Below are 20884 nucleotides of genomic sequence, written 5' to 3' on the forward strand. Positions count from 1 at the left end.
ATACATCTACGTAACTTATTTACTCCAGCTAGGTCAGATAGAAACGCTTTAACATAAGGGAATTAATACATATAAAATTACGATAAATCACAAAAATGTTTCGCAAAAATTTCTGCTACAATTAACGCCTACTAATCAATCAGCTTGATACGTTTGCACAATGATACTCAACGCTAAAAAATATACATTTCTCTATACCTCAATGCTAACTGCAATATAGTAAGGCCTTGGCTAGTGACAAAGTTAAAGCTTACTCGTATAAAACTCATGTCGACACTAATTGGTGCTTCCCTAAGACCCAAAACAAAACAAAGAACAGAAAACAAAATGTGATATTCTTAAAATGCAAGCCGAACTTAAAGCTGGCGCTATCTTTTGATATGAACAAATGTCGTTTTAGTCCAGATTGAAGCTTTATTGTACATTCGTTTGATAGACGCTCAGTTGGTCATTGTTTTGGAAATAAAAAATATACAGCTATGGTTATATATATTTAAGATATATATGATCTATATATGCAGGCCCTAGTCGTGGTCAGAGGACCCCCTTGCATGGGATTAGGATTACGTATAAAACAAAGAAAACAATGTTTGCAGAACAATTGCGATTCACAGTTTGCTTTTCCCCCGTCTCGGCCACATTTTTGGTCGTCAGCTGCGCCTTCCAGCGCCATTGGCCAATCCTAAGAGGCGGTGGCCTGGACGCTTTGGACACTCTGCACCGTCTGGACACCCAGTCCCGCCGAGCGCACCTCGCGCACATAGCAGTCGCGGCAGACGCGCACTGCCTTGGTCAGTCCGTATTTGGGCAGCGGAGCAGAGGCGTTGGAGCAGACGCCGCAGAAGACGCCGCCGCAGTTGCGGCAATGGTGACGCCGGCGGAAGGCAGTGAAGGGCGTCTGGCAGGCCATGCACCGCGGTGCCTTTCCATCGGGGATCCAGGCCGGCGGCGAAAGCGTGGCCGAGGCAGTCGTTGCCGAGGAGGGCATCTGGGTTTCGTTGTTGCTCTGCAGTCGTCGGCGATTGCCGCTCCTGGCGCTCACCGGGGAATTCTGTTCGGAGCTGGAACTGGTGGAGGAGGCACTGGAGGGCGTGTTGCTGCCCACGGAATTGTTGCGCTGCCGCTGCAACTGGATCTGCAATTGCTGTTGCTGCTGCTGCTGCTCCTGCTGGTGCAACTGAGTGCTGCTGCTGGTGGCCGTGCTGGCTGCCTCCTGATCGCCGAGACTTCGGCTGCGCGTCACGTGCGAACGACTGGTGGCCATCGTTGCTCCACTGGGACTGCCACCGCCGGTCTGACCCGCCAGATCGATGGTATTGTTTCGCTGCATGCTGGCGCCGGCGGAATGGCGCTGGCCAGTGGCCTGGCTGCCACCGACGGCGCTGAACACATTGTCCAGCTCGGGATTCACCTCCTCCGCTGAGTAAATGCTTTGGTTAGAGCCGGCGCTCTCCTGTATCACATCGTTCTCGGAGGCCCGGAACTCGAAAAGTTCCGACTCCTTTGTCTTTTCCGGTATGTCGATCTCCTCCTGGGCGGACGACATGTTCATGAGGAACACACTGCGCAGAATCTGGCGCAGATCGGAGGCGAAGTTCGTTTGCAGTTGGTCGGCCACTCCGGCAATGCAGACAAACAGGCGGTGCAGCAGGTTTTCGGTGCTCCTGTGGGTCAACCAAGTTATAAGTGCAATAATGGTACAATACATTACTACTGTTTGTCACTTACTTGAACTTTAGGCGTGCCGTTGTGTTGCGCATGGCCAGCGACACATCGTCGGACAGCGAGGACGCGGCACTGGTATCGCCGCTGGCCAGGGTCTGCTCCCTCTCCGCGGGGTTCGAGTCCACCTCCGATGCCTCCAGGCTGCAGCGTTTGCGACCACTGCGCGTTGTGCGGTGCGGATGCGGCTGCCTGTGCTGATGTGAATGATGGTGATGGTGGTGATGATGGTGGTGGCGCTGGTGATGGCGGTGACTGTGACTCTCCCGATGGCGTCCGCTCGGCACAGCTGGCTGCTGTTGCTGCATCTGCTCCTCGGTCGCCTTGATTGTCGTGGGCTCGGCTAGGGGATCGGTGTCGCTGCTCGGCAGGCGCAGCCGCTGCAAGGTGCGGGTGGCCGCCAGCATGGCTGCACTTGTGCTGGGCTCGTCCTCCTCCTCGTGACCCAACCGTCCCGGCTGCTCGCCCGTTCCATACTCATCATCTTCGCTGGCCACGAAGTTGTCCGTGAGAGGAACCTCCTGGGGCTGCAGCAGATTGCCCAGATTGGTGTTGGGTATGAGGTAACCCGAGGCACAGTCCGCCGCCACGATGTCCTTCAGCAGATTCTCGTCGTCGCTGCTATCCAAATCCTCCTCGTCCACCTCAATATCGTCGTCCTCCTCGTCCTCATCGTCGCCGTCGCTCCAGTCAGCCGGTGGATTCGTCGAGCTGGTGGCCGCCGACGAAGTGGAGGCTATCGAGTGCGAGGGCGTGGGAGAGGGGGCGGGCGAGGCGGTGGGCGTGCTGTTGGGCGACAGCGACAACATGGACGGAGAGCGCAGCGTAGCTTCTTCCGCTGCGGGATTGGTGCTACTGTTGCTGTTACTGTTATTGTTGTTGTTGTTGTTTCGCTGATCCACCAGCCGCTCCACAGTCCTGTGGGTATTTGTTGTACCCGTGTTGGTGCTACTGCTGCTGTGATTATTGTTGCTGCTACTGTTGTTGTTTTGGCTGCCGCTTGTTGTAGGATTGGAGCTATGCTCCGGACTGGGCGCCTCAATGCTGCTCGAGCCAAGTGGCACCTGATATAAAAGAAGAATATTTATAAAATAAAAATGTTTAGATTGCTTAAATTCCCAACCCACCTTGGTGTTGATATCCTCGTTGGTGCACAGCAGCTTCTCCAGTTGGTACAGTTCCTGGTTGTTGAGGTTGCGCAGGAGATCGCGGATTTTTATGAGGATTGTGCGGAAGGGACGGAACATTTCCGACAGTTGATCGCCAGGCATATCCATGTTGAGTGGCCCTTTGGCATAGACCACCAAACCAGCAACGATGGCCAGCCGTGGAATGGAGAACATTAGGCCGGGATCGAAGGCATCCACCATGTCCTGATCCAGCAGACCGATCTTCAGAGCCCGCTGCAGGGTCTCCGAGAAGAGCACGCCGATCCACTGCTGCATCTCGTACTCATGGCGGGATTTCACCTGCACCATGGCACTCACATAGCTCAGCTCGAATTCGGCAAACAGCCGATCGAAGATTTTCAGACTTTCGTAAAGCTGCTCCGTGGTGGAATCATTCAGGTCGAGGTGCAACGTTTTGCTGTTGGGCACGTTGTTCTTTAAACACTGGTCCCGCAGCAGAACGCGGACATTGCCCAAGCTTTTGGTCACGGCTTGGGCCAGGGGTCGCATCTCCTTGCTCTCCGCCTCGCGGTTCATGATCGAGGATCCAGCTGCAAGGCACTCGGCACCGAACCACAGCTGTCCGGCCAGATTCTCCTGGAGCACTTCCTCGGGGAACTTGGCGCGGAAGGCACGCGGATCTCGATCCTCGCCGAGCAGCTCCTCCATGATCAAATTTGTGATGGCCAGCACTTTGTCCTGTCGACAAAAAAGTTGATTAGATAACCTTATTTAAATTCGAACATTTAAAGAACCCGTTTTAAATATACTTTTCCTGAGACCCACCTGATTCTGTCGCAGTCTGCTGACCAGTCTGGTGCATCGATCCGGTTCCGCTCGTCCATCGAAGCTGTCCAACTCGCTGGCCACCGCTGTGAGAGATCGATCCGCATGAAAGAAGCGGGCCAGAAGCGATTTGTCATCAGCCTGCAAAAGTTAAGTGGAGATGCAATTCGGATGAGTAACTGGTCGTAGATAAGAGGTACCCCATTCAAGGCTCCCCCAAACTGAGCTCATAGCAGCTTATCGTTTCCCGAGTGCAACAAATTGTAATGGGAAATCGCTGAACTTGAGGGATCGTGTGACAACTGCAGTTGTTGGTTGAATGGGGGAAGGGGGAGGGTGGTGTTGGAAGTACACACGATTGCCGATGGCGATAAGGGTGACTCAACAAGCCACTAAACACGTAGACGCTATCATCCAGGCATACAGACGACCGGCTTAATTAACACAGCTAATTTTCGTTGATTTCACAACAGATCCACAAATCACGTATGGAAGTATTGGGGACTTACAGTTGCGACCAACATAATAAATCAGAGTGTGTTCAACTCATGTTCTAAAATAAGTTATTTCTTTCTATAAACGAATTATATTTTATACAATTAAGGCATAATCTGTCTTTATAAAACATTTGAACTGTGTGTTATCTTTACTGGTCAACAAACAAGTATTAAAAGAGATCATTAAAAAATTCCTTTCTTTGGAATATTTTGTTATTAGGTTTACTGATAAAAATTGGCTTTGATTTTATAATCTCTGTTTATAAGTACTTAGTTCTGGTACTATTACTTTGTTCGCTGTTGTAAGATCGCCGCCATCGATATCGCAATCTGTGCTGTAAGCTGATACTACGAATAACAATTTTATGCCTCATATAAGAAACAGCGAAGAGGAAGCAGCCAACCTATCGGGATGATGCAATCTTAGATGAGCTTTTTCCCAGCCAACATGCAACATACAAGTGGGCTAAGCTGCAATGTGCCTGAAATCTCAATGATCCATTAAATCACGTGGCTCTATTTAAGCTGGGCTGCCAGCCCCAACAAATCGCACGAGATTCACCAGACAAAAAGCGAAGAGAGCAGCGCGATAAAGCGAGTTATCATCAGTTGAACTTGTTTTCACCGGGCTTTTGTTTGAGTGGTGTTGGGTTTCGCATATGGTTGTATGTATATACATACATATGTATCTGTATCTGCTCTGCTTAAATATTAAAGCGGCAAGAGCAGCTGGCCGTGGTGGAAAGGAAGCAAATGCACGAAACGAAATGTGTTTATTATAAAGGTAAACACGTCGAGTCAAAAGCGTTGACTCTCCGCCTTCAAAACTGCGCAGTTTGGCAGGTTTATCGCTGGGTTGTGAGGCATATAGTCAGTGAGCCGGAGGTCCGAGGTGTTGGCGGCAGTCCACGAAACTTTAACTCGCATTCGAGTACGAATATACTAGCTATAGCTGGCAAATTTTTGTTCAAGGGAAATTTGTGCCACAACAAAGACTAATTGCGATACCAGTTAGATTAGAAGGCAGGGGAAAACCACAAGAATATAGGTCTTAATACTTAAATATTCCTCAAATTAAAGTAATTGGCCATATTAGGTATTATAAGAGAAGACTTTTAGATGAGGTTCTACACTCGGAAAAAGACAAAATAAAAATGTAACTAGATCTTTTCCATTACCAATAAAATCAACATCAAATATTTGAGTTCTTGAAAATGTATAATTACTTATATATTTCATATGATTTTTTTCTGTGTAGAGTTACGCCATGAAATAAAAAAAAAGCAATAATGATTCCATATAAGCGAATGCAATGAATCACCCCACGCGATTCAATGAATCGATGCAGAATAATATCGTATTTGTTTTTTACATTTCGTCATAGGCCCAAGGGTAAAGTTTGTTTTCTTTTTTTCTGCTTTGCCATTTGTTTACACAACAATTAAATGGGCAAAGCTCTAAAAATGTTTGAGGTCCAATTTGGCTTGTGTTTTGTTCTCTGTTTCAGTCGCACGGCTTGTGAGCAACATTATGGGGAATGGCATAGCCGCAGCAAAAACGAATAAGAAATCCAATTGAGAATTATAAATTATATAAATTGAGCAAGGCCATGCGTAAATAGTTCAATGACTGCTCAAGAAGCCGCCTCACCTTACCGCTTAGCCCCCCTGCCCAGCGGAATTCCCGTTCTCATTCCCATATTCTTTTGGCCGTCATGACGACGCTGGCCAAAACGTTGTCGACGCCAGCCACTTTTTGTAAGTGCCAGTCGTTGTAGCCATTAATTAGCGTCGCAATTTGGAAACAGACTGGATGTGAGGGGAAAGGACTGGGGTTTCCATATATGAAAAGGTTCTATATAAAGTGGATAAGAAAAGTATATACATAGTTGATAAGCAAAACACAGCAAAAAAATATTCTGATAATTGGTTAAGCTTTAAATATTTAAAAAAATTAGATAAAGCTTTATTTATAAATGACTGGCATTAAATAAAATGTGTCAAACATTTTCAAATACTGTTTCTCACTGTAAATTCGCATTCTCTTAGCCTTGAAGCTTATAACAAATTTGTATCAAAAGCCATTTACATGCCTCATAAATACATAAAATATTTAGCTAAATCTCAAATGTAATTAAAGAGTTGAAAACCCCGGCAACAGCAGCTGACAAAAAGGCAAAAGTTAAATGGTAATTAAAAATTTTAAGCTTGTTTCGACCCAAGCGGAACGGAGAGAAGTTGTGGAAGGTATTACTCCAAGGATTTCGCTTCTTGCGGAGCTAAACATTTGTACAGTTTGCAACAGAGAGGAAACGGAGCTTCGTGACTTATTAATGGGGAATCACAATGAGGCTCTGTTTGCAACAGTCGTGATAAAATATTAAGTACTTTTGTTTGCACTTCATACTCCGGCTAAATTCAGGTAGGAAGATAACAAACATTTGAGGTATTGATTCGCAAGCTGAATTTAACAAAAAGGCATTTGTTGTCAGCAAAAGTTCTTTGACACTGTTTACACCAAAAACAGCCGCACCTTTGGATTAAGATCTGACTTTGTTAATATCTGAGCACATGTGTGTTTATCCGCTAAGTTATTTGCATAACGGCTGGCTGGAAACTGCCATTGTCAAGTTTTTTAATTGTTGTTTCAACTGGTTTGTGTTCAATCAACTAATTAAGGGTGAGTAACCGCTCCCCTCATCTGTGAGCAAGTTGCTGTTTACGGGCGATAACAACACACACATATAGACGTTTAGAGATATAGAGCCATATCGCATATGGTGGAGAAACCATATTTGCTGCTCAACTTGATGTGGGTGAGAACCACTTTCAATTCCATTAAAATACAAAAACAAATTACGCCAAAGCGAATGTTAATTGCAAATCTTAAAGGGAAGTATTGGAGCCGACACTGAAGAATTACGGTTAACGCCTGCTATTAAGAGCAATGAGATATGAGTTCAACTTTCTTTTAACAAACTGAAAAAAATAACTATTGATTTTGTTTATTTATGAAAAAAAAAGTAATAAAAAGTGGCAACTAATAGCGATGATTTACTCATATTAAAACAATTAATTACTAACTTTAAAAACAGTTTAAAGTTGAGTAAATGACCGACTCAAAATGAAAATAATTGCTGTCATTTTGTGCAGCTGACCAAAAGGACATCTGCCTGACGTCACAAATGTCCGTTGTTGTGGCCTCGACACGAGCAACAGGCGGGTTTTCCCACCCTGTCCGCCGTATCCTTGACGGCAGCCAGGGCAAGGACACAGACGAGACAGCCTGCCGTTGTATCTATCTATATACATGAGTATCTGGCCCTATTTGCCCCCAAGGCATTCGCACTCGAAGGGCGATGTCAGGACGAGTTTGCTGACGCAAAGGATTCGCTAGAAGCACGCACTTGACATTGAATATTCGCACGATTCTTGTTTTTTGACAGCTGCTGGCGGCTTTCGCCTTTATTTCAATTAGACATTTGCCAATTGAGCAGCGAGTCTGAAAATGGCGAATAAGGTGGGTCTTAGGCCAAATGTCACGACCCCCTAACGATTCAATTTGTCCGTCCGTAAGTCAGTTGGTCCCGGCACCTGCTGTCATCGGTTAATTGAGATACGTCTGGAAAAATACCTCCAGAGCTGGGAGCTACCGATCAATTGAATTCAATTTCTGCACAATTCCCGCATCTCAAACTGCAAATTAAGCGACTAATTTAATTGGCTTAAATTTCAAATATCAATTGCAAGTGCTAAAAGTGGCGGGCTCCTCGTAATTTCCCATCTAACAACTCACAGTCAATAGATGAAAATAAATTTCACGTGAATTCGCCATGCGACATAACATTAGTTCCAAATCAAATCATTTTAAAATAGAAGTATAATTCAAAACATGAATTCGATATGGTATGCAATTACGTATAATTATTACGAGTATAAACAATTTGCATTCGAAATGGAAATTCACAAGAAAAGGCGAGTGACGGTCTTAACATTTTGGAAATCAGAACACGTTAAGATAAGAGAAAGATAATTGACTTTTACTGTTATTAACCTGCAATAAAAATATCAGTTAATGCGTCGCAGTGAAAACAATGAAAACAATTGCTCGGAGTGTGAGAAAAGCATATAGTAGGGGAATGTCGTCAAGGTTGGACAGTTGTCAGGGTCGGACACTTGCAATTTTTCTAATAAACCAACTATCGCCATCTGTGTGCGAATGTGGTATTAATTGTTATCACTGTGGGAAACTTTTCATCCCTAGCCGCATCCTATAACTGTTAATTTTCCTGTTTTGTTGACATAGTGTCGTGATAGTGAAGAAAAAAGTATTCGAGAACGCGCTAAAAAAGTGGCATAATTCAGCGGAAAATATGCCATCCGCAGGGTAAGTTTAAAAATACGTTAAGTGGTTCCCCCTTAACGAAATCCTAAAAAAAATTTGTTCTAAATAAAGCGATTTGGTAGTTATGTTGTGCGGTAGGGTTATGACTCATGTTGTCAGGGTTGGACACTTTTTGTTGTCAAGGTTGGACACCCTTGGTTTTTTCCCTTTTGTCAGAATATTTTAATTTTTCCAATGTTTTTTACAGTTATTACAGGGTAATTAATTACTTAATTCAACAAAAAGTGAAATAATTAATAAATAAGTAAAAAAAAATAAATTCTTTGAGTAATAATTTATTTTCTCCCTTTGAGGAGGTTCACGCTACAAGCGAACGACGGAAAGAGGTAAAGTCGACTTGCATAATGCTGTCCTGGCCATTAAAGCAGTTAAGTTGGAGAAAGGAAAGTTAAAGACAGTAGCAAGGGCTTATGACCTGCCTAGAACGACTTTGCGGTGATATATTAAAAAAAGTATTGTAGATGAAGAATATGAGGACATTTCTACTGTTACTGACGACGATCTCGAGAAGACCCTGAAAAAGTTATTTTGTTTGTCCTAATTGTTTGTAAAATTTGTTGATCACAATAAAAAAGAGTCAAAAGACATAAAATACACCTGATCCATGGATAATGTCCTCTTTTATTGCTATTTTTCTGAAGTAGCAATTCAAGTGTCCAACCCTGACTACAGTGTCCAAGCCTGACTACATTTTTTTTTTTTTTTTAAATACTCGCCATTTCTATGTTTTTCATTCCACAACATAATGCTCATTGTCAGACATACCTTTTGCCTTTACCTTTCAAACTATTTACGCAAATGATCTTAAATCTTATTAAAACGATAATTATAGGCAAGGGTCGAAAATGTGTCCAACCCTGACGACATTCCCCTATCTATTGTAAATATATGCAATACCCCTTTATTGACTTGCCATACAGGGAAAAACCGATCGAGGCAAAACACAAAGATCGAATTCCAAGAATCGGGTAATCAGCAATTCGTATAAATAAAATACCCTATTGGGGTTTTCCAATCACCGAATTTCCCCTTTGAAAGCTACCCGAAATCCTTTAAAATGGTATTACAACACTTTGGCGAATTTATGGGGAATCTGCTATTTCCCACAGAAAAGAAAGACAGAAAGAGATAGAACAAAAGAAAACTGAGTCACGGTCAAATCGTATATAAATAAATGAGCTTGATAAACAAATGAAAGCTACTCGCGTAAATACAAAGATTCAATATCAGCACAGCCGATAGCCAGCCTATATATAAATATTTCTGTATATGCGAATATGTGCAGATGACAACAAAAAGGGAACAACGGAAATGCTTCATGGAGGAGGACACAACGCCGAAAATAATGATTGGAACCCAAGAATATTAAATTTGAATCCGCAAATACGAGAGTTTAACACACAAAAACCATAAACCGAACCGAAATAAACCAAATTATCGTGGGTGCATTCAACTCTGGCAAACAAAGTGCACAGTAAAGTATAAAATTAAAACCCTTTCGAATATAACGGACGCCGGAAGTCGTTATAAGGATTTTTATTTGCAGTAAACTGTGGAGAGTTGAACGAACCGCCGTTCGGATGTCCACAAAATTAACACTTTATGTGTCCGAACCGATCGATGCGATCAGATCCAGCTAAACCAGTGGTTATTTTTATTATGTCATAATGAATTCAATTTCTTAACAAATCGAACGGAAATTTTGCATATCAAAATTACCAAATGTAAATGCAGAAGCAGCAGGGAAAAAGAGTGAAAAACAGCTGGCGAAGGCGAATCGATGCGGAAGAGATGACAAAATGTGCCCAAGAGACGAATGCCAATAAAAGCCATTAAATAAATTGGATAATAATGGGCGGGAGACCCTAAAGAGCGGCGAAAGAGCAATTGTGGGCGAAAGAAGAGGGAAATCGGGCGGAGAAAGAGGTCGCCTCGTCAACCCCATTGCATATTCATGAGGCCCCAAAAATATGTCGCAATCGATGATACACGGGGGCCAACGGGCTTCGCATTTTTTAAATCAGTTTGTCTGCGCTTGTTGCCTTTTTGGTTTTATTCGGTTTTGTTTCTGTTAACGCAGGACAGTCATAGCAACAGGTTAATTCCGATTATATTATTTAAATTCTGTTCAAAATCTGATAAACTAAATACCGTACCGTACCAATTTTTTATACATTTATTGTTATTACTTTATTATTGGTTTTGAAGAAATACAAAGTTTTGAAAGCAATTGTCTGGGTTTTCAACCGGGAAGCTATGGCTTCAAAACTACAACTTTCTACACTGATCAAATTTACAGAAATTACTGAAACTCCAGTAGCACTAATAAGATTAACCTTAAACTAAGGGAATTACTTTTCACCTTTTGGAGCTGCGCGTATCAAAGTGGGAATTCAATTCTCTAACCGAGATTTCTACGGCTTCTCGGTTTCCCTTTGGAAGTTGATGGGATTTTCCGTTGAGTACCAGCTTTTGCTACTGGTATTTATTAATCTTGACACTGCTCCCAATAATCCCGCACCAAGTCGACAATGACAACTGAGAAGATAAACCGCAAATCACTTTCACTTTCCAGTGGGGGTTAAAGTGCGTTCGTCCGGTCCTCGGAAGTGTCGATAATTGAGTAACCAAACAGCGGATTTCAGCGGGGGCAAGCGAGTTTCTGGCGAACCAGCGAACCAGCAGTACGTGCAGTACGTGGGCGTTGGCGTCCACACGCGCATCCGATCTCCCGCTCCTCTCATTGATATGCCGGCCACAGACACGGCGAGAAAATATTGGTGCCCAGACTCGCTTCTCCCTCTTACGCAACCGACCGGTGCACTGGAAGAAAATTTTACAATGCTATGATTCAAGTACACCAGTCACGTACTGCGTTTTAGTGTTGACTGATGCTGAAATAGTTTAAAGTGAACTTGGTAACTTTTATTTTAAGCCCTAGTTATTATTTTTGTATTCTTGTTGAACCTTTTTCTGACCGTGCAACAACAATGTTTCGCTGGTAACTGATAAGCGCGAGCGGCTCTGGACGCTCCGTAGGGCGCTCTTGTCGGGGATTAGGTAATAAGTGGGACGCAATGGCCGGCGGTGTCTGGCGGGCGTAATGCAATCCGCAATCGAAGCCGCTGCCATTCGAAAGTAGGAGAGTGGCATCGAGTGAGCAGCTGCGGTGCAGCTGAAGTGGTGGCCATTGCACTCACTCCTCGAGGAGATCGACTCGATGTGAATGTGAAAATTTCACCGCTTTTACTTTTCCCCGACTGACCGTTTGTTTGGCCATTTGAAAAGCGTTTTTATTTCGGGAGACTGTCTGCGCGTCTGGCAAAAAGCGTAACGAATAATTGACATATTGGTCGAAGTGCCGGGCACGTTGTCTGCCTTGGCACAATCTCCCCGCCAAGATGGCCAATGAACCAAGTGGTCCACCTTGGGTCGTGAATTGAGCAACAACCAGAGGCTTCAGATCGTGGAAAGATGGTTTCTGAAACGAATCTAGTCCCTGGCCAAGTTTGACCTGTACAACTGAATTATCTATCAGTAGCGGCAAAAAGTGTTCAACAAGCCGGCCAAAGCCCACTAATCTCTCGGCTCAATGGGCAGCTGTCAGTCGGTTGAGATAACACAGACCACAATCAATAAAAAAACATTGTAAAGTAATTTCAATTTCAGTTTTTTGTTACTTTTACGGCAGCAGTAAAAGGAAATTACAGTGTAAATATGAGGATTAAGTTGCTAACCAATATTTAACCAACATTTACAAGCCCTGCCTTCCGCAAAGTGGTGGATAAAGAAAGGAAAATAATCGAGCGGAGCCAAGAAAAAAGGGAGCTCAACTAAGCCAGGAGCGTGCAGTAAATTGTTTGATTTTCATTTTCAACAAAATTACACAATCTTATCGCAAATGTAAAGATATACATGGCATAAGTGGGGTAAATATGATTCATAGTCCGATAAAGGTCGAATATTCGTTTATTCCACCAACTGAATATCGATCGATGAAGTGAATTGAGAAGTGTATTTTTAATGTCAGCCGGAGTAAATAACTCTATTAAAGTTTCGGAAAAAAATAGTGTCATGGGAAAACTCGCAGCCAGCTTTTAAGATAACGAGGCAATCTGTACGATCTCCGAGAATCTACGCTTACATTACCCTTAAATCTTAGTTGAAAATCATGATTACCGACATAATCATGCGCATATAATTATTTCCCGTTTGTTGTAACAATATAAATATTTCTTATTGGGGCATGACTGGAAAACAACAAACACTCTTTCTTTTCTCAGTGAAATTATCAGGGAACTGCTTTACTAATGAATTACTATAAAGTGAATTAAAATATATTGAACTGATTAGTTTAGTTAGGGTAGTGCACTTCACCAAATCAAAATTTTTAAATATAAAACACACTTAGTACTTAAAAAAACAATTTAATAAAAATAATAACTATAAATTTCCCTTGGCATTATGAAAATAATACACTATTAAAAGCTATCATCCTACTAAGTCAGTCAAACATCACTACATTATTACACTTTGTTGGTGCGATGTGTTTTGTTATCAACGTAATTTCTATATTCTCTGGATCGACTTACTGCGTCACTAACCAACTGAACAGCGCATGGAGCACGGACATTTTGACACCGGGGACCTGGTCATTGTGTGCTCTGTATTATCAACTAATTTCATGTTAATTTTTTATAGTTCCCCAGTGGAAAAGTTACAAGCTAGTTGACAAGAGACAGACTAATGTTTTGTTATAAGTACGTATTTTGTATTTCCCCCAGGAAATTAGAAGCGGGGTCAGGGAATGAGATTCTCAAAACATGTTGATTAAATCATCCGAAGCAAATAAAATAGTTAAGCTGACTGAAAAGAACCCTTAAGCCTGGTCACGTGCAGTCATTTCAGTGGATTACGTCTTAGAGATTGACAAGACAATGACCTCAAACGGGAGGATCGTGTGGAATTTGAAGCTGTAATTTATAACTGCCGCTCAGATTAGTAGAAAAATGTACTTAGCTTGCAAAACATTGTTTACATTACTTTGGAAAATCCCATAATAAATAATTAGTACAAAAATACTATGTAAACTTTATCAAAGCTCAAAGTTGAACATTTTTAAGAGCATAAAAAATTAATTCTACATAGCTTGGACTAAATTTAAAAGCCTATAAGTAAGTTTTTGTTGAATTTATAATATTTTTTTATGAAGCTAATGAAATTTATGTTAGTAATAATCAAATTTCTGAAATTATCTTTAAACCTGATGTTAAATGTCTTGTTGTGACTATACATCCCATTTAAAATCTCTACTGATTTCATTCAAAGTTTCAACCGTCAAGGAGTTAACTCATAATTTGAATAATGATTAGAAATGACAAATGCCTATCATTCAGGCAGTGGAGTCGCTTTCAAGTGACTTCCATCAGAATGCTGTTTATCAAGACTTTCGTAATGTTGACTGGCAGTCAACAGTCGACATTTGTGGCCCACCTCGGCGGCCTTTACTTTACTTTACTAGACTAGAACGCCGAATTGGGGGCCAGCGGCAAGCAGAAGCAGAAGTCGTTAACGGTGACGCCGGCAGAAACGTCGGCAGTGGCGGCACATGTCAATATGGCCCAAATTAAATGCACCGAAAGAAACAGGTTGTCAGTATTTTTACTGTTGTTGTTGTTGTTGGCACGAGCAACAGGCAGACATTTACTCAACCACAAACAAACAGACTCAGTCACATATACAAACAGAGTTACAAACACATTCTTGCATTGCATTAAATCTGTCATCGTAGTAGTCATGTTCAACGGGTCGTATACGCATCGTGTCCATTCATGGAACAGATGGTGAAAATGGGCTTAAGGCACTTGCTTTATTTGTACAAGAGGTGTAATACTGTGCACTGGATTTCAGAACAGTAAAGCGGGTAATGGTGTTAACAAATATGGTAAAGATAGTCTGTAAGGAAAATTGTAAGAATGAACTTAGAAGGTAAGCAGATAAAAACGTTTTACATTTTAATAGAATTACAAAATTACCATAAAAAGTTATAAGTAATGATTTGTTAAAGCAAACAAAAACGAACCAAAATGCCGGCAACATTGTGGGTAATAATAGCTCTCCCTGAACAGGTTTCTTTGGTGTTTATATTTCTATTTATCGTAATTATTTACTTGTAAGGTCATTTTATAACGTGGTTGGGATTGCGAAACGCACCGTATCCGCATCATTGAAACAGAAACAAGCAGTATAATCTGTTACCATTAACAACAGGGCTGGCTTTTCTGGCAATTTACTTCCTTCACTTTTGTCAGAAATGTTTTTACTCTAGGGTTGTTGATAATATATCAAAATATCAATATATCGATATTTTTTTCTAAAAATGATATATTTATATCGTGATATTTTTTTTGCCCAAATATCGAAATCACGATATATTTTTTTGATATTTTTTGATATTTTTGTCATTGGTTACATTGAACTCCAAAGCAACTTCCAGTGAACGAATTCAAGCGCAAAATAATATTTTCGCAAAATGCACGCAAAAGAAGGTATGTATGTGATACGTGTGTGTGGTGCGTATGGCCAGATTTCGTTGTGTATGTGTGCATATGTAACTTACGCACATACCACTGAAATTTGGCGCCAAACGCGCACACACACGTTCACACATATATAAATTAGTTTTAATTCTTTGCTGCTGAGGGAAGAAGCAGGGCGACGGACGCACACATAACGCAAAGGGTGTTTTTAAAATCCATAAAAACTGAATAATGGTCATAACGTATATATAATAATAATACTATTATTTTTAAAAAGAAACTTATTGTCTTTTTATTGTGGGCGCCAAATTTTTTATTTAACACGAAAAATATCAAAAATATCGATATATCGATATTTTTATGTGATATTTAGAAATATTATTATCATATTATTTGATAAAAAAAATATCATCGATACGATATTTTCTAAAATTTCGACAACCCTATTTTACTCTTCGCTCTTGTTTCTTTTTATAAGTTTGAGTTAAGAAAGCGTAAATAAGTGAATTTCATAAATCAGCTTCCAGACGAGATGGGTTCCCCTTTTTTTCCTTGGTTCATTCATTTGCTTACTCTCGTACAGTCATGACTTTCTTAGGCTCAATTGTTAAGCGGCTTTTATTGTTGTAATTTCCATTTTGCCAGCTCACGTTTAATTGTTTTGCAGATATTTTTTTTTTTTGTGTAAGCCACAAGAGTCATACTGTCAGAGTTTATTGTGTTAATGGCCGATTTCGTGCTGACGACGCAACAGACTTAATTGCACACCTTTGCAACATGCTCTGAAAACCGGGGGAGTTCAAGCCTTCGAAAGAGAGAAGTATTTGGGAAACAACCGAAAATAATTGTAGAAACGAAGCGAAGCAAAGCACATAGAAACAAAAACCCAAGCCATCAACGATTAAAGCAAAAACAGACATTGCCAGCCACCCATAGATTTCACTTTTTTATGGTTTACTTTTGTTTCTTGGCGATTCGGCCGCAAAGCAATTCAATGCCAACTTCAAATGACTTTATGGCAAGCACACAAAGCAAAGACATATGAGATATTAGTTGGCATACAAGTCATAATAAAGTAAAAATTAAAAAAACCTAAGCTTAAGAATTACTCAGACTCTACTTAAAAAAGAACAATATAATTGCCTTTGTTTTCAGTACTGGGAAGACCCCACAAGCGCAATCTGACTACGAATGCGAATCTGAGCCATGTGCTCGATAATGCTGATCAACTGGCAGACACTAACAGACACGATTCAGCCCGCACCCACTATTTCTGTTTTATATTATATGTACATGGTTACGTATATATTCATTCATCGTCAAACATTTATAATGAAGTATCCAAAGGCAGGCAAAAAATGTACATATAAAAGTGTTTGCTTTATTGTCTGTACAATACTTCCTATATGTGGTGTACGAGTTAAGATGGGAATATATATTGTATTTATGCAAGCAAATTAAATATGGGAGAGTGATGTAATACTATTGGTTTTGGACTCAGAGATCGGGAGCCCGCTATATCAGAGATAATCAATTACAGACGCCTGTGGCGCGTGCCGCCTTCTTTCAGTGGCCCCTAGTTGCCAGTTGGAAGTTCCATTGACTGCGGATCCGATCGCGTTTTTTGGGATTTGGGTTTCGGGGCAGTCGTCTCTTTCCCAGCCTCCATTGTCTGGGTTTCTCCTCGCTTTTTGTCTGCCTTCACAGCGTCGCCGGTTTCGTTTTTATGAAAAGTTATATGCACAGACGGAGCAAAAGCAATTGCATTCACTAAATACCCTTCCTAAAGGTATGAGGGTTTTGTATTTAAAGAGGTTTTTAATTTTTATATTAGATTAGGAATCATTTTATTTGTATTTTTCAACAATTTTGTAACCTTCTCTGCTACCTGTTGCTTTATTAACTAAGAATTTTTTTTAGAATTCAATAAAAGATTTACCTTCAATTACTCATTCTGTTTTTTTTTTTTTTTTTGCAATAGAATGCAGCGGACAGGGTTGACACACCACAAAGCAAAGCAATCTCGGATTATGCAATCCGATATGGCAACGCCTTGCGACATTCATCTGGCAACACTATCGCTTCTGTTTATTTTTGAATCGCAACAAAAGCGACCTCGGCGAAAGAATCTCACTTTGCAGGAGAAAGAAAGTTGACACAATCACAAAGACGAGACGAGAAAAGAAGAAAAAAGAAAGAGAAGACCAGGAAGCAACTGCGGAAAAATTGTGTGCAGTCAATGAATGAAAAGAAGAGCAGTGGATGCCTTTGCCAGACGAAAGAGTTGCACACACAAATAAAAGTAAGAAAGCAAAGCAGAAGCTTTAGATATCTGCGTGGATTTTCCGTTTCGTTTGGAAGTCATTTTCCACCACCATGAAAATAAGGAAAACGTACCGTTATTTATGAGTTGCATGTGCGGTGAGTGGTTGGTGGTGGGAGGTGTGGCTCATGGCCGATGGCGAGAAGTGTGTTAATTAACAAAGCAAAGTAGAGAGCCACTAACAAGGCATCCGGAAAGTAAACCGAAGAAAACCGTATTACCATTTTGCTTTGATCACTTTTGCAAAGCCAATTGGAATTTCCGAATGCATTTAGAGCGTAATAAATCAAGCAATGAAGTTTTAACGATGTTTTCAATTATTTATGACCAAAGAGCTATTCCAAAATCGAGGAAATACGAAACCTCATTATTGCGTTTAGTTGTCATTGCCAAAACGATCGTAAGTATTAATGTAATTTTAACCATTAGAGCTATACACAAGATGTTAAGGCATACCCCAAATCCAAAGTGTTTTAGTTTCCAATAAAAATCTGCATAAAACATGTTATTTTTTAACAGTTTTATGACCATTTCTAAGTAACGCCTTTGCATTTCAATGCTCATAAATAAATTAAAACTGCATAATTGCAAAAGTACGTACGTACGATATTTTCCACCTTTTAATCGATCAGTAACAAGCCCTTCCGATCACCTGCTATTAAACGTGATGCGCAGGCAAACCTCCACTCACTTCAGCCGGAGCAATCTTATCTAATCGAAGTGCCAGATACAGATATAGACAATATAGCGAATATGCGGGACTCTTCCCGGCTATCAAGCAGTCGAGCACTTGAAAACATAAACATCCGAGGCCCTTCTGCCCAAAGACCAGACATCTGTTTGCCATTTGATTCGATTCGATTACCCGAGTGGAGGCCCCAATACCCGACAGAAGTCTCGACACTGACCTCCACACCAGGTAACCGAGGTCGCACAAACAAACACCGAACAGCCATATAGGGTGTTTGCCTTTGATTTAATGGATTTGCGTGTAAACTGCTTCTAATATCATTTTTCCTACTCTTAAGCACTCGCTAGAAATAAAAATCTGGCGACGGCAATCAAAATGTCAAACGGATTGACTGATTGACGACCGATCGGGAGGAAAATTAAGTGAGGGGCACGAAAGTCGCTCCATTGGCGTTTTATTTTTGGAGGCTAGGGTCGTGCGGTTCACGTTTACCGTACATACACATATTGCAGACACCTCAAAAGGGTTCCCAAAATAGATACAGGAAAACTTTGGTAGCAGGGTCAATTATTTTCCTCACAAAATAAGCCCCAAATACAGTTAAATTTTAAAAAGTACTCAATAGCTTTTAACATATGAATGTACCTATTTACATATTTTTATAACTATCTAACTCAGTTTTTTTAAGAGGGAACATTGATGATATTGATACCGAAAAATAAATCTTCGGAAACGTTGACTGTAAATTATAAATGCTTTAATTTACTGGGCTAAAAATAGCCTTCTCCAAACGCGCTGGAGCTTTGACATTGTTTCCCCAGTGTTCTCAAGTGATTTTCCGCTGGCGATTGCAGCGGGTGTTCCCCGCCAAGAACAGAACAGATCCCAAATTACCAGGCGCAGATACATAAATTAGTTGGCTTTAGCTTTTAGCTGCTGTGCTTGTAATTTGCAACACGAACAGACTGGCGCCATATTTGTTTTTGTTGTTACTTTCGGTACGTGTGTGTTGGTAGGTTTCCAATTTGAATTGAGAGTGCAGTTTACACACATATTGTGCAAAACAATGTGCTGAGATGCAGTTTGTCGTCGTGGTTGTTGAAGCGTCAGCGAATTAATCATCGGAAATGAAATGCGGTTAAAACCCAGCTGGCCAAGAAGAGTGAAAGAGAGAGAGCAACTTATAATGAGCCAGGGCCAAAGCAAGCGCTGACGTCACAACAGCACAGTTAACATACATGCACACACTGACCGCTCTGCTTTGACACCATTCGCACTGTTGTTCTCTCAATTCATTACGCTCTCTTTTGTTTTATTTTTTTAATGATAAGGGGGAACTACTAATCGGGTTATCGGTTTTAATTACAGTCGACTCTCGTTAATTCAAACCTGCGATAATTCGAACCTCTCTATAATTCAAAGTTATCACGAGGTCCCTACGAAATCTCTTTATATTTCGAAATAAATCAATACATTTTCATACACTTGGTAATTCGAACGAAAAAATCATTGATATTTAACAAAACCACGCGTTAATTCGAACTCATCAGCGTCTAACACTCGACAATTCAAAGTTGCGAGAAAAAAATTTTGCGACAAGTTCAAACTTGCCTTTGTTTTTGTTTTGATTATGTAGTTTTTGACGCACACACTTCTTACGAATTGGTTTGTGTAGTTATTCAGTTACTGTTACTCTTTCGTTGGTATGCATATTAAAAGTTAGTGTTAGCTATGAGCCCTAGAACAATTTTCGAACCATTTGATATTTCAAACACTCGATAATTCGAAATATTTCAAGAGTCCCTCGAGTTTCGAATTAACGAGAGTCGACTGTAATGCAAAAAAATTGAAAACAACAACTGTACCTTGGGTTTGTTCAGCCACTTGCGAAACGTGTCCATTACGGGAGAGTGTTTTTTTCAGCTGCTGCTCCACAGTTGTTGCTTCCCTCTCTCCGCCAGCCTCCTCCTCCACAACACTCTCTGGTTGTCCTTGCTCTCGCACACACACAAGCGCACTGCCTCACTCACACCGAACCAACACAAGCGCGTGCGAGCCAAACAAAACAAAGAAACAATGCTATTTTTTGTTGGCAACTGCTAAATGCACATTACTGATTTTAACACTTTTTCGTAAATTGCGTTTAAATGCACTCTGCTTTTCGCCTTTTGTTGTCTTTTTCTCTCCTCCTTATTCACTTTTCGTGCTCTTCACACGCGTGACTCTGCGAGTCTCATCACTGGAGCTGCATTTCCCTCGCGGAAATTGCGTCGGTATTTTCCTCAAAAGCCTGCAGAGCAGTGCGTCGCAGCGGAAGCTGGTGGGGCGAATTGTAAACTATTTCACTAAACTCGCGCACTCATCCGCCCTTCGCGTTTTCCGTCGACAGCGGAGAGTCCGTGCGTTCCGTTCAAAGTTTTTTTTCGATTAGAGTGGCCGTTCTGTGGTTTTTGTTGTGAACCCACGGGAGTGTGGCCATTCACGGACCCATTGAAATACCAAAACTCATTGTTTGTTATCGATGTTTACCAAATCACTCTTTTTCAGTCAGCGTTGCCAACTATTTCACTTGACGGAGTTTATTGTGACACTCGGTAACCGAAAGATTCAATCAAACTTATGATAGGGTAAAAGAACAAGACTTGGCCGTTTAAATTTAAAGTAAATTACAACAAATGAAAAAAAAAAAACATTTTAACAATCATTACACCAATGTATCTAAAAAAAATTTAAGTGTTACAAATATGCCAGGT

At 41.2% G+C, this 20884-nt stretch overlaps 1 protein-coding gene across 1 annotated transcript; it reads right to left on the bottom strand.

The window, feature by feature from the left end:
- Nucleotides 1-394: 394 nt before the first annotated feature.
- On the bottom strand, nt 395-20576 carry LOC108086559 (lateral signaling target protein 2 homolog). The gene is made up of 5 exons (XM_017183512.2): nt 19997-20576; nt 3678-3818; nt 2850-3590; nt 1729-2786; nt 395-1664 (listed from the first exon to the last, which is right to left on the bottom strand). The coding sequence occupies exons 1-5, from the start codon at nt 20030-20032 to the stop codon at nt 683-685; spliced, it is 2958 nt and encodes a 985-aa protein (XP_017039001.1). The 5' UTR covers nt 20033-20576; the 3' UTR covers nt 395-682.
- Between the last annotated feature and the right edge of the window lie 308 nt (nt 20577-20884).

Source organism: Drosophila ficusphila, unplaced genomic scaffold, assembly GCF_018152265.1.
Source record: "Drosophila ficusphila isolate 14025-0441.05 unplaced genomic scaffold, ASM1815226v1 contig_791, whole genome shotgun sequence".
NCBI lineage: Eukaryota > Metazoa > Arthropoda > Insecta > Diptera > Drosophilidae > Drosophila > Drosophila ficusphila.